The sequence below is a fragment of the Pyrus communis genome, chromosome 8, assembly GCF_963583255.1.
Source record: "Pyrus communis chromosome 8, drPyrComm1.1, whole genome shotgun sequence".
Classification (NCBI taxonomy): domain Eukaryota; kingdom Viridiplantae; phylum Streptophyta; class Magnoliopsida; order Rosales; family Rosaceae; genus Pyrus; species Pyrus communis.
Genome location: NC_084810.1, coordinates 17036897 through 17061235, shown reverse-complemented (window position 1 = coordinate 17061235; position 24339 = coordinate 17036897). Strand labels below are relative to the sequence as shown.

Sequence of the window (24339 nt, the reverse complement as noted above, 5' to 3'; positions counted from 1 at the left end):
TGTTTCTCCAGGATGAATCCAATTTCTATAATTTGGCATAAACCCATCAACTATTATATGAGCTCTTGCTACTTCCCTTGTCACAAAGTACCGATTGTAACATTTTTTGCAAGGACAATAAATCCTTGTATGACCCTTTTTGTTATCAAATGCAAACTCCAAAAAATGTTCAAGCCCATGTTTAAATTGATCAAACGACCTGTCGTTTAAATCTATCCAACTCTTGTCCATACCTAATGTCATCCAAAAATAAAGAAACAATACCTTATATTATCCATTAAAAAAGGGTAGTTATTTTTAACAAGAAAAACAACAAGATGTAGAAAAGCATACAAAGAAAGTAAGTAAAATTAATCAAATTTTTATTTAAAAGGTGGATAGAAAACGTACCAAGCTAAGAATTAAGCACCCTTGATCCGATATCGAAAGTTAATCCAAAATATATGAACCACAAAAGAAACAATCTATTAATCTTTAGTCGTGAAGGTAACCCAAAAATGTTGACAATCCAAACAAAGTTTCCAAGCTATACCTACTCTTGGTCTGCCATCAATTTAAAATAATACTCTGGTTTGTGGATAAATTTGGATTAAAGGGAAGGGAAGCAAGCTGGTCTACTATCTTAAATGAGTTCACATGTTTGGTAGCAGGTAAGGCGGTGGTTTGATTGAGTTGCCATTGGTCTTGGCGGCAATGACCGTTGGGATATTATGTAAGAGTTTAGAACTACTGGGAATTCGATGAAATTACAATATGTAGTAATTCAAAGTCAAATACTACTAATTTAAAATAAATTGCAGAAAGCAAATATCCTTATTTGAGCCGTCTCCAGGCTCTAAACCTACGATATACATAACCAATTAGAAAATAAATTTGAAAGCAGGGGATTCACTCGACAGAAACCCTAGAAATCACTTATCAATTCATGTAAACATATTAACAACAATACATTTCACTTGACAGAAACCCTAGAAATCACTTAGCAAGACTTATAGAATCAGAAAAGAGAGAAGATGGAGATGGTTGTAGTGGCTTACAAGAACTCTGATTGTGCTCCGGAATCTCCGATATAACTCCAGAAATTTCGATTGAGTTTCTGATTGCCCCGAGCAGAATTGAAAGTGAGGGAAAAGGAAATGGTTGTGGGAGAGAATGAAGCTTGCGTTGGCAAAAAGAAAAAAATGAGTGTGCTTTATTTCATCTAAAACATTGAGTGCCCGATTTGTTCGCGCTCAAACTCTCTTTGTCGCGGGGGCCGTCACAAACAATTTGTTTAAGACGACATATATAACTATTTGTGACATTATCTACGACATTACTTATAGTAGTGTTGTAAATATTTTCGAACTAACAAATGCCGTGCAAATTTCCTTTTATTTACGACGGTAATGTAATCTGACGCAAAAAGGCTTTTTTCTTGTAGTGGAAGTAGTTTCAAATTCAGCATTGTAGTCAAGAACTTGCATCAAATAACTTAATCAAAAGCCTTAAATGGTAAATGTGCATCAAAATGATCAATTAAACATGTTAGGCGCAATAATAAGAGGTTTAATACTAAAAGATATTAAATAAATAAAATATGCTAGAAAAATAGGATAATCATATAGGGATACATCGTAGCCTCAACGAAAATAATTACTTCAACATCAATGTCATGAAAAAAATATTAAGAAATTACGAGACATGAAAAAAGGGTTAGCAAAACTGTTAAAACTTCTTCAACAACAATCTCTTCAAGTTGGGTCGCATATTCGCCTTGTGAAGCATAAAAGAGTTTCTTAAATAGTTGTTGGAAACCTTAATTTCTTTGGGCTTGATTGTCTTCATGTGTCGAGATGCTTCTTTCTTGGACTTAAAAGTCAGGAAACCGATTCCTAAAATTGGGCTTTTGAATATATCATATTAAAGTTTAGAATCTTAATTTTCAAATGGTGCCAAGCTTCGGCTCAAAGTCTTCAACCAATACTATTTTTTACTAATGAAAACAAAATTTATGTGCAATTTGGCCCGTTTTGTAACTGTCTCAAATTTGCTGGAGCTTATGAAGAAAATTCAAATAAAAAGTTTAGGACACCAAAATAAACTTCAGAGTCTTCTTGCTCAAACTTGGGTAGCCTTTTGTCAAGAAATACTTAGTGTTCCTAACTTTTGTTCCATAGTATTTTTTTTTTTTTTGTCATAGTTTTTGTTAGAAAACAAACTTTCAAGTCCAAAATAACATATTTGGTTCAAATTAACAAGAAAATAAAAATAAAACTATGTCCAAAAGGTACTAAAACATGCACTAAGATGATCACATCATCTTCAAAGACTTGTTATGAATATTGTGGGTCTTAGACGCAAACCAATCCAAATTATTCAAACTTGGCTAGGTTTGGTTTAGTCTTTTCATTGTTTATTTTTGTTAAAGTTGAACTGAATCAAATTATTTTGTTATAATCAGTTCAATCGTGATTTGAGGATAAAATGAATATTATTTGAAATTGTATGTACCCTTACCAAACGAAACATAGCCAAGAGCTACATGGGCAGCAACCCATGCACAATTTTTGAATAAAAAACATTTACATATATATAATTGCTTCCTTTTACAAGACAAGTTGATGTTAAAGAGCTTGCCATTGTGGATTTTACAAAGACAAGTCCAAGTGGCTCCAGCTTATTGAGTGGCAGATGTAGTAGACTAGGAGGAGTGCAAATAACCCACTTGTCCTAATTTTCTAATTCCTAAATTCTTCCTCAACATTACCATATTCATTATTATCATTATTCTTTCAAAATCCAAACTTATTAATTTTTTTTTTTAAATGTATGTTGCAAACTACAACGTGTGAGAAATTATAATACAAACTATCTCAACTTATTTTTCTGTTATAGTTCATAATGTGAAATTGAAGTCGATCAAATTCACTTGTACGATCAAGTTTGTTTTTGTAGGCGTTTGCCTCCGATCCGATCGGGGGATCAAATTGATTATAGACACATGAGTTTAATTAGTTGATTTATTAGCAAACAAGGAAAAATATTATCTAGACGGGTGAATAGATTAAAACAAAAACGATTTATTAGTATTGCTATAAAACAAGCTGTATTTTATCTCTGTTACCTTTTCTTAATAATGAAAAACAATTTGAAAGAAGTGAGTCAATCGCTAGAGCTGCTGGTCTTAGAACCAGAGTTATGTTGAGAATCTTATATATTTGAACATATCTAACAAACAAATAGATACTTTATTAAAATCCCTACCCTTGACTTTTCGTTGAGGGAAGAAAATATAGCTTAACACAAGCTACCCAACTTTCAAATCCTAGCTTTGTTCCTGCCCCTTACTAAAAACAAAAGTAAGGGCGAATTTATGTTTTAAGGACATTAACTTGCAACTCTTTGCATAGGTTTCGAGTCAGTTCGTTATTACTGCCTTGGGAATATACTGGATTTTATTTTTAGTATTTTGTTGTTGTTATGTAATAATATCTTCTGTAAATTATATATTATTGATTATTGTTGCTTGAAACTAAGATCTAGTGATATTCTCTTTGCATGTAAATGAGAGGTCTTATGACACGCTCGACCCTGATATCCTCCAAATACCAGAGTAGACACAAGTTGGCCGACACTTGAAGGTGATGAAGCCATACTAAATGCGTGAAAACTATGAAGAAAGAACAAATATAAATAAAACTTGTGAATTTAACTATAATGAATATGCAATTGTGGAACGTGTTTAGAGTATATAACTAATCCAGAACATTTAAGAAGAAGTATTATACAAAGTACGAACAAAGGAAAGGGTCCTACACCTAGAAGACTCGAGATACTGATACGAGAGTGCCTTGACACTAGGATTGTACGCCTCGATTCTAAGTCATGAAGGGGTGCAAAACAAAGCATGAGTGGACTAAGTTGATATACTAGTAATACTGAAACAGTTACTCAACAACATACTAACCCCCAAAGTTTAGAAAACTCATATAGCATAATAAGTAATAGGTTTTCCGAAAACCTCAGCATGCCATATAACCTTCATAAAGCATATATCATAAATAATGTGCTTAGTAGTGGTATCACAAAGGCATATATAAATCTTCATTTGCCCAAAGGCCCTTCATCACCCCCCTGTAGGCATATATATATAAAACTTCATTCAACCGACCCAAGCCATATATAAGTATCATTCGCCCATAGGCTCTTCATCACCCGACTGAAGTAATATATAAGTATCATTCGCCCGTAGTCATATATAAGCACATAAAATCATAAACATAATATTTTCAAAATATATCTCATCGAAGCTCAATAGATCAAACATCATATCATAAATCATAGAAGCGTTATAGCTCAAATCATCATCATAAACCATGTTCATAGTCTATAATCATAAGTCTTTCAAAGAACGTAAATCTGATAAAGCATGATATTTCATAAAGCATAAGTCCAATTTACTCGTAAACGTTTCATAAAACATAGTCATAAAATCATGCTTTTCATGTATGTATTTCTATAATAAAAATCATGCATTTTGGAAGGGGTTTACTCACAGATACTCCGCCGTCGAAGTGCCGTGCAACTAACGAAGACGGAAACGCCATAAACAAATGCACCTACGTACATAAAGGTACCAATTAATAAAACTATACTAAAATGATTGAATTTGGGAAAAAGGAGCACATATTTGGAATTAGGACGTCGAAGTTTAGAAAGGGTTCGGCCGAAATTTGAAAAAGTCAACGGTCAACAGTCAACGAGTCGGGTCATTAGTCAACAGGTCAGGTTAACAATCAACAGTCAACTGGTCGGATCCAGGACTAGGCTTTGCGTTTCTAGGTTCTGGGTTGGGTCGGTTCTCATTTGGGTTTGGGCCAAAGGCTTGGGTTGGGCCAGGTCATTAGGACTGGCTTGGGTTTTTTGGGTTTGGGCTGCAAGGTTGGGCCTAGGGTAACTGGGTCTTGGCCAAGAGTTTGAGCCAGGTTCCATGGCCTAAAGGTTTGGGCTAGCCTAGGATTATGGATTTGGTTTAACCCATTTCAGGTTGGGTTGGCCGATTTCGAGGAAGAAGAAAGCTAGAGCTTTCCAAGCTCCATTTAACCCTAAAAATTAATCAAAATACGTCATGCAATATACCAAATTGAAGCCCAAGGAATGAGGATTCGAGACATACTAATAGTTTCCTCAGTTGTGGCCGGAGTTGGCCGGAAAAATGATCTGAAACCCACGATTCTTGTCAATATATTGGGGAAGTCTTCTCGAGTTAATCTCTGCAAATAACAAGTGAAACCACCTAAAGCCTACATTACTTTAACCCCAACACACAACCTAAGAGGTTCTAGGACTTACCTAAGTCGAGAGTTCGTCAGATAGGGAATTGCACAGTGGTGCAGCCACGGTGCACGTGATACGGGTGTTCTTTCGTTCCAGGTTTTGTGGAACTCGCATGGAGGGGAGAGAATGATGGTGGTTGTGCGTGCGTGAGTGAACTCAGAGAGGAGGTAGGGTTTTACAGAGAATAGAGAGTGTTCAGGGAGTTTAAGAGAGAATGAGAGAAAGTGAGGATAAAGGAGAGTGGTCCGAGAGTTTCACATGGAAAGGAGGAAAGAGAAGGGAGAGTGGGCCGGGGGACAAAAAGGAAAGTGGGCCCCACATGGCACACAATTTAAGACCCAAATGGTAACCATTTCAAAATGTCTTTCAACCCAAAGTGGAATTACGAAAATGCCCTTCCGTTCCGTAAATTCCGGGACGGGTCGTTACATCTTAAGTTTGAATCTTGTGGATTACAAGTTAAATACAAATTCATTCCTCCACCCTTTAGTGTAATTGTGTAAGTATATAGTTGTATAGAAGAAGTTGATTATGTCTACTATCTTCTATTTAACTAATTTTTCTTTTGTCATAGTCCCATTTAGTATATGCTCATATTAACATTTTATCTCTTACTAATCTGCCACGAAAGCATTTTTCTTGTTAATAAACAGGTTGCTTTTGGAAGAACAAATGCCAATCTTTCCATATTTATATTTTTACCATCTCTTTAATAGAGGTGAACCCACTTGTATTGGTGGGCACTACCTTTATTATGGAGGTGATAAAATGTGATAAGTGTAACATTATTTTTGGAAAAAATATAATGAATTAGATGGATAATTTTTTTTTTCATTGAAAATAGAAAAAAAAATTATTGAAATTCCTATATGCAGAGTATTTTTTTTTTTTTTTGGAACAAACAATATTATCTACACTTAAAAAAAGGGTGGCTTAGCCTCACAATGGACTAGTGTGTTTCAAACTCGCCTTTAACAAAAATTGAATATAAGACCTCTCACTTACAAGTGAAGAAAAATATCACTAGATCGTAGTACTAAGTGGCTTTTTTTTTTGTTTTTTGCAATGATGGGTGACTCCAGGTAGGCGTGCCCTTGGTCTAATGACTTCGGGCGCAAGTTCAAAGACTCAATGGTTCACAAAATTCTGTGCCTGACAACCAAATAGAAGAACGAAAGAAAACCATCGTGTTGCCTAGGCGCTAGGCGGCTGGCTACCATTCCGATTAATGCATTGGTGTTTGAAAATTAAGAAAGGGCGCCTAGACCTGCTAAGGCGCCTACCTAGACTACCTAGGCACCAGCCTAGCCTGCCCAAACCCGGCTAGGTTGCGACTAACCTAGACAAAAAATAGATAACCTTCATTTTGCATTTTATCTATTTCAATAATTGTAAAAGACTTGTTGAATAGTTAAATAAACACACATTATATGCTTGTTCCTCATGTTTTCATGCTGTTCCATTATTCCATAATGTATATGTCATTCTATTCTGGTATAAATAGACACTTATTTATACGAAATATAATAGATTTACTTTAATCCATCTAGGCTCTAGGCCCCAACCCGACTCTCGACTAGCGCTTAACGTCTTTTAAAACCTTGATTGTAGGGTTATATGGTGAAAAAACAAGGTCTTTTTATTTATTATATAAAAACGACGTCGTTTTTTGTTTACTTCGGTTCAGTTCGGTTTTCATGGGATCAAGATTGAAAAATACATCCATGGGATCAATTTGACACGTGACTAAGATTGAAATTATAATGCATAACAATTTGACAACCTACCACCAAAATACAACACTAATTAATTAAAAAGTATCTAGTAACTAAAACCAGCATAATACATTGCTTTGAAAAGAAAACTACAGCATCTGCAAAACTTCATATATCTTAATCAAAGTTTGCACCAGCTGCCTGCTTATTTCTGCTACATTAATTAATAGCTGAGAAAAAAAAAAACAAAAGATACCAAAATACTGAAAAACCAAGCTTTTATCAGGTACTAGTAATTATTCATACAAACCTAAAAGTTTAAACCGCATAGTTAATGAGGAAGAGAAATTCCCAGTTCATCAGTAAAATGCCAAAGGATTGAAATTGCCCGAGAAATATTAACAGACCCTTTGAGAAAGAGGCTGCTGCAGAACAAGCTCCATTTCTCCCATTACAGAAAACCGGTACGTAGCCACCTGGCGCACCTCCCATCATTGACCTAAACCCATCCAAAGCTGCATATGGAGTGGACTAGCATGGTGAGGGTGGCCTAGAATTCTAGGGCACTTGAGTGCCAAAACTGAAGTATTTCACACTATCTATACCTGATATATGTTGCTGTGGTTGTGAAAGAGGATGAGAGAAGAGGGTCTCCATTTATATGCATAGAGAGAGAGAGAGAGAGAGAGAGAGAGAAAGAGAGGGGGGGGGGGGGGGGCAATGTAAAATGTCAAGGACTGTTGATTGTTGAAAATGTAGGGTTCATTGAGAATCTTCCAAGGCATATGCGGCGACCACCAAAGTTGGTTTCATCACTTTCAGTCCTTTCCTCCCATTTCACCTTTTGCCTCCCCTTGACAGCCTTGCCATATATAATATAATATAATTAGGGATTTTTATTACCGCACCATATACTTTGAACTTCCACTTGTCACGCGCTCCCCATAGTGTGACGGATGTGGGCGATGGATATGGGGACACATGGCAGGATGCTGAAGGAGGGTGCATGCCACTTTTGAGTTGCAAGCATCTGGTTGTTGGTGGGGGTACATACCAATTTGTCCCCATTAAGTCTGTGAGCACAAATAAACTAGGGGAAAACGGGTTTTGAGTAAAGGTTTCGTCCACGTTCCGTTTCGATTTGCTTTGTGAGGATCTCGGGATGTCATAAAAGAAAAGAAATAAAGTTTGGAACTCATGTGAATGTCACTAAAGCTTTGGTTGTAAAGAATGATCACGCACAAAGTGTATTGTTTTGTATGGGAGAGAAATCATAGTGCGTCTTAAGTCGGTTGATTAAAGTTCAATTGTTTATGATATGTAAAGTATATATGTTAGTGTTTAAAAAAAAAAGTATACTTGTAAGGAATTAATCACGTTTTTCGGTATGTAATTCATCCAACTATGGTATTTGTTAAGTTTCATTACGCAATTAGTCCGAATTTTTGTTTTTGATGGTTGACCTAGGTAGATCGCCTTAGTCTCTGCTTGATAGTACACTTGGGCTTGTCTCGGCGGTTGCGGCTAGGTTTTGCATATTTAAACAACCTCAGAGGGTAGTCTTCTGAAGTTGTTGTGGAAGTTGACCTATGCAGCCCAAGAAAAGGCCTACTTGGTAAGACATCCAAAGCTTACATAACGTTAGGTTCTCGGAAGGATAATGATTTGGTCAATTGCCGGCCCTATATGAATATCTTTCATGCATCAATAGTCAGAAATTGCATGAGCACGCGTGAGTAGCTTAATGCTTTTCTTGGGACTAGGTTACTTGTGACCCAACAAGATAATTAGAAATCTTATAATTGCGCGCTGCGAAACTTTAAAATTGACTTCCACTCCTTGTTCTCGCACTTACTTCTCTAAATTTTACCACCAATACTACTCTGTGACCTCCATAATGAAGCAAATAGTAGTGGCAGTTTGATGGAAGTTTGTCGGGAAAGGTTGGTCACCCTAAACCCTAAATCCTAATTAATCCTAAGACCTAATTAAGTCTTTGAGCGACAAAACCTTTTAAAGTTTGTTGGGCAAGGTTCGACTGGTTTCGCACCATTTTTTTCGCCCTTGGCACCAATTTTTGCCCGGCAACCTACGACTTGCCCGACTAAACTGCTCCGTTGCGTAAAGCATCTGAAAAAACCAAAGCGTTGACCATGTTTGCCTGACCAAGGCTCAGGAGAAGTGGATTTACCCGACGAAATACCTTCCTTCGGGCTAACCTTAGTCGGAAAAATGGTAATTTCTATTAGTGATCACCACCCACATGGGAACTGATGATATGCATAGATTGAAGGAGATAACTGGCGCGGCATATTCCTTTCTTTCCTTCAAATGATTTTTTTCACTTCAAGTAGCTGGCTTTCATAACAAGGAATCATGGGTTGAGTATCTTTATTTTCCCCTAAAAAAGGAGACTACATTTCAATCAGTAGCTATTCTCCAACTCTAATTGTTAAACTTGAGCTCTAAGTCTGGGATCTGTATGATTATTATTATTAGTATTCACTTTTTTGGCAGAGATGGGAAGAACTTACAAAAAAAAGTTAAATAAAAAAGGGCAGCTTACAAGAGTGGCTTTGGTATATCTTGGAGAAAAAGCAAGAACCAGAGGATGGTAAGTTATAATAACAATTTTTTAAAGAGAACTTTAATAAAAAGTTTTCGGTTTTGTTCACTTTAACGAAAAATCACATTTTTACACTAAAAAGTCAATCCTGGTACTATTCAATATACCATTTATTTTGTCCTTATCGTTTTGGAAGGAACAACTCCGTATTTTAATATGGGTAATCATAGGAAGACTAAAATTCTAAACTAAATTGACAAACCAAATTTTGTGTCACCAATAGGAAATAAGCACGTTAATCAACGTTTAAGTAATAATTCAATCATCAACAACCACATCATTTGGTTTAAAAAATTTATTCTCCGTAACATTACCCATTTAAATATTGTTTTAAAAAGTTATATAGTGACATGAAGCCAATATTTTTTTTTTTTTTAGTACATTGATATTTTTACACTAAGGGAATAGGGAGTTCGGCTAAGCCACACAATGAGCAGCGTAATTTGGTATCGAATTCGCCATCCACGAGATTCGAACCGAAGAACTCTCACTTCCAAGTGAAGAGGAATACCACCAGACGGTAGTATTGAGTGAGCAATATTGAAATGACACTTCTTTCATTTCCGGTATATATGGTAGTATATTCTTTTCTTTGATGATCTTTCTTGTGGTCCAGGGCACCTGTAGCAGCATACCTTGCTAGGTAAAATAGGAGTGCACACATCAGCAGCCATACAGCCAAAGGCAATGTTTGCATATAGAAATTCGCTAATACGACAGATCTGACGGAATAGTTGCAGGATATGAGTGACTATTAATAGTGTGAATTGATTCGCTACATTTTCGGAAAATTATGATTGAATGAAGCTCTCATGATCACCATGCATACATTTTTAGCCACCTGGTAGTTAAGAAAACGTTATTAAGTTTGATTTTGTTTCAACTGTTTCAATCACATATATAATACTTTTCAGTCAATCTTACGACACCCAGTGCTGAAGAAAAGAACAAACTGTTCACCTCAGTCCCTTAACAAGATGTCTTGAGTTTCATGCACGAAATAAAAAGAGAAAAAGTGTCATGGTGACAGAGAAAAGGGCAAGTTAATAAAGAATTTGGCAGAGACCCCAAGACTTCTCTTAACTTCTCTTATATTACTTCACTTGAATTAGAATAGGTGCAGTTTGCAGCTCTTAACCCACCAAGCTTTCAAAGAGTGCTACAATTTTTAGCTTTTGAAATTCAAACACACTGCCAACATTTAGTCAAGAAGCCCTAATTCCTCACAATGCCTACTTCTGCATCACAACCCTCGCATGCACCAAAAGCAAAGTCAAATCTAATTAGAATCATTGCTATAGTCTTGCTAGCTTCAATTGTCATTTTGGGTCTTGTGGTGCTCATCACCTGGCTCATTGTGAGGCCGAAACGCCTTGTTTACACCATCGAAGATGGTTCGATCCAAAACTTCAACCTAACCAATAACCACCTCTCAGCGGATTTTGATTTTGTCATCAGATCCTATAATCCCAACAAAAGAGTCTCCATATACTATGACTCTATTGGTGCTACAGTGAATTACAATGACCAGACTCTGGCATTTTCCGGGGTTGAACCCTTCTATCAGCGCCGTCGAAATGTGACCCGCTTTGATGTCAAGTTCACGGCTCCCTCCACTGCACTTTCCAGCTCTGTCTCTAAGGATCTAATGCTTGAGAAAAGATCAGGCAAGATTCAGTTTGATGTTTGGCTCAAGGCAAGGATTAGGTTTAAGGTCGGAGCCTTGAAGTCACACCACCGCACTCTAAGGGTTTCGTGTTCCCCAGTGTTGGAGTTATCAAGGCCTAAGAATTTGAAAAGGACGTACTGTTATGCTGATATTTGATCAAGCCTGCGGCATGCATGTAATTTCAATGACTTAATTTTTCTCTATCGTTTGAGATTTAATTTTTATTCAATTTTTTGCTCGTCAAACTGTTACAAGCACTGTTTTCTTCATGTATTCTTGAACTATATATGCGTGTAGTCATTGCTGTGTATTGTTGTGCGTGGAAGTGGTCAGTTTTCTTGTAAGATTCTTGTTTGTGATGCTTATTCAATTTATTTATTGTAAATTTGTAACCATTCCATATGGATTGATCAGACTGCTTCAGGGTGATGATAATTTGTGATTGAGTTCTTTATTTTGTTCTAAATTATGGACTTCGGTTCGAGATAGCGAAAAGGTGTGGGCTTAATTAGCCTATACCATAAATGTTGACCTTTTTACATTTTTGGATGGATTATTTTGTATCAATTGCATGTGATGTCTTGTTGCCAATGGATGCTAACCACCTAATGTTGAATTCAATATCACGTTTCCGGGAAAGGAAAGACAAGACGAATCAAACTCGTCACTTTGGTACGATATAAGATGAAATTTTCTTTGGGGGTTTTGGGTGGGGTGTGGGGTTAAGGTTAAGATTGCTTTGTGGGTAAAAAAAACATATTTTAATGACGAGCTTGAATGTCGCATGCTTTAAACTTATTAAATGAAATCCACATCCACATTAGTGGCGCGTTTGCGTAAAGGGAGAGGAACAAGAGGAATCGGAATTGCACTCCTTCCCGATTATTCAAGTGTTTACCAACACTTGAGGGAATGAAATGTATGTGGGATCCATCTAATATGGGGAATCAGACTCCCAATATACCCAGAACTAGTCTCCCGAACAATAGATGGGATTTGAATTCCGAGAGAAAGCCTCTATCCGGAATCCCTTTTTTCTACTCCAAATACCCTTATCTCGTCTCCCTTCCACCTCTTTCTCTGCTTCTCTGTGTCTCTGCGGGCGGTGACCAATATCAAAGGGGAAGAAAAATCAGAAGGGAAGAAGAAGAAGATGGAGAAAAGAGATGGAGAAGCTGAAAAGAATTGGGGAATGGGGTTCAGTACGGTCTTCACGAGAAAGAAAAAACAATTGGCGGATGGGGAAGAAGAATTAGAAGAAAACAAGAAGAAGAATTAGAAGGGAGCAAGAAGAAGAAGGGAAAGAATCAGAAGAAGGGGAGGTTGAAAAGAGTTGGGGGATGGCTGAAAAGAATTAGGTGAGGGGTGCAGTCTGGGCTTCAGGAGTAAAAAAAATAATTTAGGGATGAGGACCCGGACAAAAAATTTGATAAACCGTACAAATTCTTTTTAAAGGTTTTTCGTATATAGTCTTCTAAAAAAAATTATCAAAAATATAAAACTATATACTTGGTATATGGACAATTTAGTAATTACATTAATTTTCATTCCTATTCATGTATTTAAGTAAACAACTTATATAAATAAATATGATTCCTACTCCGATTCTAGGAAATTTTAGTAAACTGTTTTAACAAAAAAAAATTATTAAATGAAATTCAGTCATGAAGGTGTACTGGGAGTATAAGTTATGCGGTAGTAGGAGGTAGTAGGAGAAGTCTTCCCCCTTAAAACAAGAGCTAAGTGTATTTTTTTTGTCAAACGATATATTTTGTTAGATTAGTCACCAACAGGGTTCGAACCCACGCCGTCATGCAATGACTCAATTCATTTCCACCACTGTAGTAAATGACCACTTGCAGCTAAGCGTATTAACTTAATTAATAAGTTAAAATTTAAATTTACTTTTGAGGCTTTTTGACTTTCTTGATGGTGTGATGGTAGATAACCACAGTAAGTGGTCCAGTGGTAAGGACTTTAACTGCGGCTCCCCAATAAACAAAAAAATGTAAGAGGTTCCAGGTTCGATACTCTGAACTAGTGAGTATGCTGGACTATGGCCACAAGCAAGTGAAATTCCCCATAGCCTCTCTAGGTCCGAAAATGGTGGATAACCGTGCTTGCCACCAATTGTTCACCTTTTAAAACAAAAAAACAAAAAAAATGGTAGTGATGGTAGATATCTGCCTAGCTAATTGAGATTGGGAAACATAAGTAGCCTCAATTTATTTAAAACTTATCAAAATATTTTAAAGAGAGGCATAATTAAAGTTTCTTTTAATATTTTAAATAAATAATATATTTACACTAAAGAAAAAGAATTAGTATCGAATTTGTCATCCATAATATTTTAATCCAAAACATCTCCTTGCTAGGCTAATACTAAATGGCAAAAATAAGAAGTCACGTGTACTGATGAATCTAATTAGAAAATATAAACACAAACACAGCTATTAAAATCAAACTAACGCCACAGGCAGCAATAACCATACAATGACGTGGTGTATTGATTTACTTGAGATTTATTCGATTTTGGTTAGACTTTTACATTCTTTGGTTGAGAAAAAAAAATTTTAATTAAGGAGGACTAATGAGTATTACAAAACCTTAAGGAAATAAAAATGTTTATCAAATCAAGTACAAAGGACAAAACTTGCCTTCTAATATTTGAGGAGTGATTCATTTTTCAATAATGACGTATCATCGTTTCATAGTACAAATACAATAATAAGAACAGTTTATTCTTTATATGTAAGAAATCAAATATTATTTATGTACAACTATGTAAGAAGCGCGTCATTAAAAAAATTAATGACTTTTTATATGTAGGAAGCCAAGCAATATCCCAATACAAATATGCCTAAAATGTAAACTGAGCTTGGCCATTCAATTGAGAAACTCCAACAACTCTACGATGACCATGAGCAAAATCACCTCCATTCCAGTGACCCCTCTCCAACAAACCACTTTTCCATTTTTGTCAAACATTATAAAATTACAAGGAAGGACGGCCCAAAAGAGAGGCAGCCCAAAAGGCACAATCGAACTTAACAGAAAATACAATGAACTGGCCCAATGTCAATGAGCCGCCCAACAAAGGGACGGCAAATGGCCAAGCTCAACAAAGGTGATATGAATATTGTCGGTTTCAAAAAGAGAAATAGTTGAAACATCATTTATTATTTAAATTTTCTATACTAAATAGTTCAAAAAGAGAAATAGTTCAAAAAGAGAAATAGTTGAAACATCATTTATTATTTCTAGAAGGATTAAGTTTCTATACTAAATTTGTAAATCAAATGATATGGAAGTTGATGATTAAATTATTATTTAAATTTTGATTAGTGTCTTTATTAGCTATTAGTGAAACATCATTTATTTTGCAAATTTGGTTTAAAATTTTGATCTCTCTAGCATTATCCAAAAGGGAAATAGTTGAAATTTAATTAATATTAACACTCCAAAAATCTCATTTTGCACTACAAACTTTCTATAATTAGAAAGAAAAATACACTTGTGAGAGTGTAGAATGAGATTTTTAGAATGCTAATAGTTCCTTTAGTATATTAGGATAAGGCTTTTTAACCAAAATGATTCCTAAAATTGGCATAATTCACTTTGTTTCATAAATAAATTGATAAAAGTGGTCCTCATTTGTTCACCATCAATCATTATGGTTATTGACACACCCCGACCGAAATCAGGGCGTGATGCCCGTCACGTGAAGGTGACGTAGCCATGTGCACAGTGCGGAAGCAAAAGATAATAATAAAAGTACTAATAAATAAAAACCAAACTACTAAATAAACAAGTTAAAGTAACACACTAGTGTGAAACTAAGTGTGATAAACATAATCAGAGCACAGAAAGCCTAAGTGCAGTCCAGAAGAACAAATACTTATTACACAACATCCAAAGGTGATCCTACATTTGTGATGTTTTGTCAGAACCACCGTCAAGTCCTCGTGAACCACCAAAGCTGCTTTTAACTAAAACCTGGAGGGGCGCAAAACATAAAGTGTGAGTGAGCAAAAACAAAGCTTTTCAAAATCATTTCATTATAACCTGTATAGTTTCCCAGAAAATAGAATATACACATATATCGAAAACATGTTCAGAAATATGTCATGTCGAATGCCTCCACATAAAATGTAAGTAACACAGGTAATGTCAATCAATGCAAGTAACATGTCAGCCAGAGTCACCTAACGTGACATGTACGGCTGAATCTATAGCTCAAATCCCCAACTCACTAACTATACCTACACAGAGTCGGAACCACCTAAAGTGGTCTGTACGATAGGACTGCGTGTAAATAAATACGCTCAAGTGCTACGATCAAATGAAGACTGGGCGAATAATCGCGAGTGACCTACGAGTCGGAACCACCTATAGTGGTCTGTACGACAGGACTGTGCACCTAACTTAGATCCAAGATGAGCGTGTAGTGCGGGAGGTGAACATCAAGTGAAGGATTGTTCCCTACTCTGGGCAGGAGCACTAACACCGGGGGTGCATGTTATGGGCTCTCTATGCATCTCACATAACCATTAATTCACAATCATAAACTATAAACTTACCTGACACTTACCTGTGCGTCTGCAACACCAATCATAAATATATGCAACTACTAATGCATAATTAAATAGGCAAACGCTATGCATGGCATTTAAAACATATAAACATTTCATTTCATTTTATGGGAAAAACCACAAGTATATAGGTATATATGGAAAACCAAAAGCCCACTCACTGATATGTGGAAGGGTTGTAACCCCCGAGCCTTGAGTGACTGATCTCGTCCTCAGGATAGGTCTCACCTATATGCGAAACAACTATAAAAACGTCAATTTAAAGCACATAACCAAAATTAGGTAATAACTTCTCATACAATGCTCAAATGGGGTGTGTGAATATACCAACGTGATCTACTCAACCTCATGAACATCCCCATATTTTTAAAATAATTTTCTGACATCCCAAGCACCGGCCACGTGCGGGCACGTGCCTGGCACACATGTGGTAACCCTAACGGCGTTAGGAAATATTCCTTCCAAAAATAGAATATACCGTTAAAACTAACCTGACGCCGTTAACTGCCGTTATGAATATTCCGTTAATCTTAATGGAATATTCCCCTTTCTTCTCTGGCTAGTCGTCGGACTCGGTCGCCGTCGTTGGAAACTGGGAAAAAATTCCATTCGTCAAATCTCACTCGTTTCTCAACCAAAATTCACGAATTTTGTATGAAAATGAAGCTTACGAAGAGTAGAACAAAACCTTACCACCTTGGGGACCTAAAACCAACGGAATCTCGCCGGAAAAACCCACGATATTCCGCCCAAAGCTGCAACTCACTGAAACTGGGCTTCTTGACGTCCAAAACACTTCAACTTTCTTCTCCGAGCTTTGTGAGAGTGTTCTAAAGCTCCCTATGACCTTAAAATCCACTGAAAGCTTCGCAATGATTGGTGCATGAACAATACCTCAAACTGGGATCTCGGGTTCTCGGGTTTTCCAAGCCTTCACGTTTAAAAACTGGTATACATGAGTTCGTGATGACGAGATGAAGGTGATGGTACTAAACACGAGCTCGATCTGCATAGAAATGGCTTACTTTGGTGTTGTCCGTATGACTTGTACGGACATTGCAGGAAATCGAAAGAGGAAGGAGAGAGAGAGAGAGAAGGCACGGGAGTGTATGGTATGGGTGTGTGAGTGCGTGTGTGGTCCAAATGCAACCAACAAAACCACAAAACAATCACCCCCCAAAATGACAAATAACTACCAAGGGCCAAATCGTCATTTCACACCTACGGTACAAATAATTCGGGATGGGCTGTCATAGTTATTCCATGAAAATTTTTGTTAAAAAAGGACCAAAATGATAAAAATACCGTCAATTTAATAAACAATAGGCCAAAATAGTTTGACAAAAATTGAGGGTATTTTTATTATTTTATCCTTATTTAACAGAGATTTTTCACAAAATGACCATAATGATTGATAGTAGACAAACTCACTCAATCTCAAAAAGCATTTTAGACTAAAAACACACCCACAACAATAAATTATAGAAATCCACTTCAAGTGCTCAAGTGGAGGGAGAAAATTTCCATCTCTCCACTTGTGCTTTTTAATTGATTCTCAATGTAAAATTCCTTTTAACAAAAAAAGATATTTAAGTTTGAGGTTTTTTTTTTTTTTTTTTTTCCCTTTCTTTCTAGTGTAATATTATTAAAACTAATGAAGAGCCTAATTTTAATCCTTAAACCAATAACCGCTCCAACTAGAAGTTGGTTTTCTAGAATTCACATATATTCCAAACTAAAAGTTGGATAAAATTGAAATCGTTCATATGTATTTCATTTCATATCATCATGATTAGCCAAGTCATGTTTCAACTAATGATTGTGAACTTACTAATACTTCTTTACAAATTAGTTATTGATGTACTCAATCTAGTAGTAGTGACAACTCCAATAGTTTTAGTTAGATGGGATTGCATCAATATTGTGATCCCATCCATATGATTTGGTACGAAAGTGAGCCAAATGACACGATATGTCCATGCATATATAATATGCATTTCGGCTATATTTAGCATCCGTGCATTTAGCCCCATTTGATAAGTTCTTAACCATTAGACTAAATCTAATGGATTTCAATCAGTCCATATCAACATAATTGTATTAGAATAAAACACACAATTTACACCGTATCATTCACTCGTCTCTTGTTCCCTGTTCTTTTCCTCACCCTTCCCTACCTAGTACCTCCTGCTTATTTTCCTGTTTACAATTTTCGACTTCATATCTCATTTGACAAACCAAAAGTTTTCCAATTTCCCCAACCCCCATTTTTTTCCAATCTCAGTTTCATAGCCCAAAGTGCCACTTCTTTTTTTGTTCTTGAAATAATTGTTGCAAGGAAATATGATAAAACAAAGGAGCGAGAAAGATGAACTGAAAAAAAAGAAGAAGAAAAGGAGGTGACAATTTGAAGTGGTGGAAAGGGAGTAGGATTCTCTCCCCTCCTATTCTCATCCTCTTCCCTCCCCTCCTCTCACATATTGTTTTTTGTCTTATTATCTCTATAAAAAAATCAATATAAGATGTTGACGTGGCTAAACCGTAACTATTCAAATAGGAGGGAAGAGAAGAGAAGAGAAATTAGGAGAGGAGAGAATCCTCCTCCGGTGGAAAGATATAGGGAAGAAAGGGATTGTCCATGAGTCATGATTGTTTGGTTTTTAAAACGGTGACATGACTATTCAATGGTTAACGTTGGTTTTTAATGAATCTAATGGAGGCCATGATCTATTCATAGGTTTACGAATATGATGAAAAATCGCAGGAGATTGGGAAGGATGATGAAACTGACAAAGAGGGAGAGACGGTGAGTGCTACTGTGAAAATGGTCGAATACAATTATTCTGCCGTGGATTGATTCAAATCCTGTAAAATAATTTAATGGTAAAGATTTTGCTAAATGCAACTAGATTAAATGTAGAGACTCGGAATACATATTGTATTTAGGATAGTCACTATCAAACATGCTTCATCCACTACATAACTACCTAGTGTATATTTCAAAAGGTAGAGGGGAAATTTTGGATATTTTAAAATAGGTTAAGTACGGATAGCTACTTAATTTTGTAAAACATTTCAAATAATTACTCATGTATAGAAAATTAGACATCCGTTATGTTACCAACATTAAGTTGATGCGAGTTTCACTCTCACGTCATTTGTAGAGCTCTAAATTCCTAAACCGACGCCGTTTTTAACTAGATAAATTTAGCATTTGTCTTGGTTAAGAGGGGAAAGAGAGATCATATAGATTGAATTATATGTTGGTGATATATAGTAATTGATATTAACAGTTATGCATGGGGTCCAACCCTTTTATTGCCCACGTACTCTTTGCTTCCAACCCTTAACAACCATACAAAACATGTCACATGTGGATATATATTGACGTGGTTGTTGTGTTCTCAAAAGCAAAGCTATCAGCCTTTCTATTCTACACCCTTCCACTACAGTCCAGTAAACTGGGGACATTTCTGCTTGGTCTGGTACTGCAAAGGAAACATCCATTAAGATCAAGGACCGGAAGGACGACAATGTGAAAAAGGAAGGGCAGAGCTATATACATCAACAAGAAAAGGATTTGGAAGATGGGTAACCCAATACATTTTTACGTATCTCTCTGTCTCTTTGTCATTGTCCATATGCGGAGAATAATTTGGCAACCATTTTCTTTGCAATTAGTCTTTTCTTTTCCGTACATTTTCTGGATTGTTGGTAAGGGAGATACTTCTGTCCCCTCATAAAAAAGTGGCATTGCAAAATTGAGTCCTGCGTTGATCTACCCACGGAATTTAAAGAACCCACATGCTTCACCGCTTGTGTGGGCCCCATTAATTCCTTTGAGTTTCATTCTTGCGAACGTACTCCCCAGGCGGGATACTTAACGCGTTAGCTACAACACTACACGGATCGATATGTACAACGCCTAATATCCATCGTTTATGGTTAGGACTACTAGGGTATCTAATCCTATTTGCTCCCCTAGCTTTCATCTCTCAGTGTCAGTGTCGGCCCAGCAGAGTGCTTTTGCCGTTGGTATTCTTTCCGATCTCTACGCATTTCACCGCTCCAACAAAAATTCCCTCTACCCCTACCGTACTCCTGCTTGGTAGTTTCCACCACTTGTCCAGGGCTGAGCCCTGGGATTTATACTATTGCTTGATTATTAGGAGAACTATCTTTGTCAATGACTGATCTGTTTTTTTTTTGTTGTTAATTAAGTATAGTAATAGCCTAAATAATTAAAGATGATATTGTAATTTACATTAACTCACCTTCTCTGCCACTCCTTTTTTTAATCTTGTTATGTAATAATAGGTTAAATAGGTAAGAGTTCTCTTAATAGACTTATAGTAAAGATAAAAGAAAACGCATGCATAATGGATCTTCCACACATGTATGGAAGTATATTAGGTTTCAACTCGTATTTGATTATGTATGAATGATGAGTGAATTTTTGTACGCATGTGGGGCTCTTTTTCATTGCTCGGGGTTTTTCCCAAATGGTTTATCGGAGTAAAGTTTTTTTTCTGAGCCCGACTCCACACATGTACCTTATATACGTTGTTGACGTATTTTGATTGAATGATATCCATTTTTGCTTTTAAAAATGTTATAAATCTCCTTATTAACTAACTTTTGATATGATGACAATTTTTTTTTCATAATGTTATCAAAATAGAAAGCCACGAGGTTAGATAAGATTTTGATTTTAGCCATTTGATTAGGTGTTAGAGTGCTTAAATATTAAACGTTGTTAATCACTTGAACTAACTTAACCCAAAAGAGAAAACAAAAAATAATCATAAGCATTATAGATGATAAGTGAGCTAGTGAGTGAGCGGCAGAAGAACGTGAATGTTCACGTATTCAAGGACCCATGCATGCAAAGAGGTAAGCAGATGTGCCATTACGAGAAAAACAAGATGCATGCAGAAAAAGCTGTGGGGTTTGGCCTGCCTCAAAACTAAATTAATCGAGGCCAGCATGTGGATTTCATAATGTGTACTACTTGAAAACCTAATAAATTATGAGACCATGTTATGATTGCTCATTAAAAAAAAGTCATGTAGTTCCAATTTTTATTGTCAAATATATGCAACTAACTTCAAAGACATAATAGCATGTTAATATAATGAGAAAAATAATTTTCACACTCATTTTTTCTTTCTATGTACTTTTTTTGTTTTTGTTATTCTTTGATTTATTTACTCTAACGTTTGAAAAGAAAATAAGTGCAAAGGAACAACAGGGATGAGAAATCCCGACCCAATAACTAATAAGCTAAGAGGTTGTAATGTGATGGTCAACACTAAGCCGACATTATAACCTTATCGAAGGGTGACGTTACAACACCAACTTAATGATGAAAGCCATAATAAGGAATTAACAATGTAAATAAACTTGAACCAAATGTTCTTTATTAAATTCAAATGTCAACTACCCTGCAAATCATAAGCAAACCCCCTACTTGGAGACACAGGTCAAGAGATATAATCTCATTAATATCACATCATTCCAGCTCAAACAGTATTTCATACAACAATTAACACAATGTAGTACAATGCTATGCATAATCAAAAGTATGATCATGCAATTATTACAACTAGATAAAATAAACAGAAAAGATCATCACCCAAGTCTATAGGTGAAAGCTTTACTACCAAGTCTACTCATCTCCTTGAGCGGATCAAGTTTATCTAGTCAAAATCATTTGAACATACTAACCTCCGTTTTGAAATCACATATATGGTCAAAAACTACATAATAGTAATACTACCATAATACTTATAAAATTCATATCACTACGCTCGTCATATAAAAAAAGTAATTCAATCAAACTCACAATATAAATCAAACAGTATAGCAAGCAGGTAAAGTAATATCTACCTGATCGATGACTAGCGTCTAATAGCGTATCTAGCCTGTGAAATCCCGTTCCCGGATTTCACTGTTATAATCTACATATTTGTATTATTGAGATTTTATATTAATTTATTTGAAATTAGATTTCAATAAACTAGTAACAAGGAGTGAAGTTTGGAAAATTATTATTTACTCGTTGACCTTTTGAAGTCACAAGTAACATTTTTGAATAGATCTCGAACCCACGAACGCATAGGCGAAAGCTGTTTGTAAGTTCGAATTATAACGGTATAGTTACGGACGTTTAAAATTGTGAACTATAGATTGTGGGAATTATTTAATTCCCGCATGTGGGTTAAAGGTTGAGTTAGTTTAATAAAAAGGGAACCAATCAGATTTTTAAAAAGGGAGAAACAGCCCAATCAGAGGAAAGCAAGGAGGGGGAAAGGAGAGAGACCCGAGTTGGGTCATTTTTGACCCGCGAAACTCCAATTTTGACCCGGCCATATCTCCTTCATCCGAACTCCGTTTGGGTGATCTTGGTGTCCATGGAAAGCCCTTGATGAGCCCTATATCTTTGTAGTGTTAGATTTCCCAATTTCTTTCCCATTTTTCCATTTTGAAGCCACAAACCCATGGGTCTTCCGGCGGTTTTATCCCTTTTCCCGGTGGTTCCGGCAAGTTTCACCGTCCATGACCACCACCAAAAGACTCCCCTCAACCCCAGGAACAAAGCCCAAGCGGTGTTGGAGGCGTCGGGGTTCGATTGGAAGCCGAATTTGAAGCACACCCACCTTAGGGTTTCGGCGGTTCGTGGCCAGTTTGGGGTGTTTTCCGGCCAAATTGGCCTAGGCCGCAGGTATAAAGTTTACTATACTCATTGAAATCTTCATTTCTGTAAAATTTGGTAATTTTTGGAAATAGTTGGATTTTTCCGGCAAGTCGGGGCGGCCGACCGCCACCCACGGCGGCGTGTGGCCAGGGGGCCGTCGATGTCATTCTTAGGCTAAATTAGATGCCTTGAGCTCAGTTTTGGTAATTGTATGACATAAGTTGATGGTTGAAACCTAAATTCTCTACGATACATTAATTGGTAAAACTGCGAATCGACGATCCGACCGTTGGATTGTCACCAAACTTTAACATATGTGATATGGTTATTATCTTAATTTCTTATATTAGTATCATTTGCGAATATGAATTGGTATTATAATTATGATTTCTATTGAAATGTGAATTTTATATATTTAGCCATAGACCTATGCTAATTAACTATGATTTGGCTTGTGTATTGATGTTGTGATATATATATATATATATATATATATGTATGTGTGTGTGTGTGTGTGTGTGTGTGTGTGTGTGTGTGTGTGTGTGTGAGAGATTAACATTTTAATAATGTGAATGATAATTATGATGAATGTTATAACAATTACGGGATCTAAATATTGTTTGATAATTATTTGGATATGCTTGCCAACTGAATACCTATGTGAACTTGGCATTACTACTTAGCATGAGATGAAGATGGAAGTCAGGAGATGAGTTGGGTTCTTTATTAGATTTTTAGTAGAATTAGTAATTAAAGGAATTCCTTGTGTTGTGCTTCATATAGCTGGATGCTGGTTGATATGTGGAATCAATAGTAGGTATGTGTATAATTATGTTTAATGTGTGTGATGATGAGATTACACCACGTAGTTGTGGTACATGGGTGGTCCTGCTTGGTATATCCGTGATGGGGGACCATATGTATTTAAGGGTGATCATGCTTGGTATATCCGCTATAGGTGATCACTGCCTACACGACGAGTTTATGCCTATGGTCTTGCTTGGTATATCCATGATGGGGGACCATATGCATTCTAGAGGTGATGATGATTGGTTGTACATGGTACATTTTTAGGCGATCATATTTGGTTTGGTTCTGTTGAGTGGTCCGAAACCTGAGGTTGTTGGATTTCGTAGAGTGGTCTGAAATGAGAAGTAGGCTTGGCCTAACTGTGTCACTCTAGCCTTAGTTATATATATATATATATATATATATATATATATATATATATATATATATATATTTGTGTCAATGATTTCGAGAATCTTATGAATTCAGTTAAAAAAGATGTTGGACGTCTGAGTGACTCCTTCGGGATTTTTATGATTCGATTATGATTTGATAAGGTATGAATTTATAAGATATGAGAATGATGGTTATTACTTTGATCAAATTAATTAATTAATGCAGCTAGAGAATGGTTTTGTGTTTCGTCGGCTCTTAAATATGATGCGTGTTGTGAATTGCGATATCATGATGAGACATAATGATTTATATGTTGGATGAGAGAGAATTCATGTTTTCATGGGGATTGGTTATGTAACATGATGAGTCCAGGAATTACATGTTGTCAAGTTATATTGAATGATGGAGGAACACTATGCTTTTCTGTTTGAACTTAGTGGAATAAACGTCTGATTTTGTGTTAATGAACTACGAATGTCTTGATCCCTATTTGAGGGTACGTAGGCAGTCTAACGAGGAGGTTAGATGCAGCCATA

The 24339-nt window shown here is 36.2% G+C and overlaps 1 protein-coding gene across 1 annotated transcript; it reads left to right on the top strand.

Annotated features, from left to right (window-relative positions):
* Window positions 1–10808: 10808 nt before the first annotated feature.
* Window positions 10809–11753, top strand: LOC137741406 (uncharacterized protein At1g08160-like). The gene has a single exon (XM_068481125.1). It carries the CDS (start codon window positions 10889–10891, stop codon window positions 11483–11485), a length of 597 nt encoding a protein of 198 aa, XP_068337226.1. The 5' UTR covers window positions 10809–10888; the 3' UTR covers window positions 11486–11753.
* Window positions 11754–24339: the final 12586 nt, after the last annotated feature.

Excerpts from the sequence above, each read along its gene's own strand:
- LOC137741406 (XM_068481125.1), top strand. The coding sequence starts at position 10,889 with ATGCCTACTTCTGCATCACAACCCTCGCATGCACCAAAAGCAAAGTCA.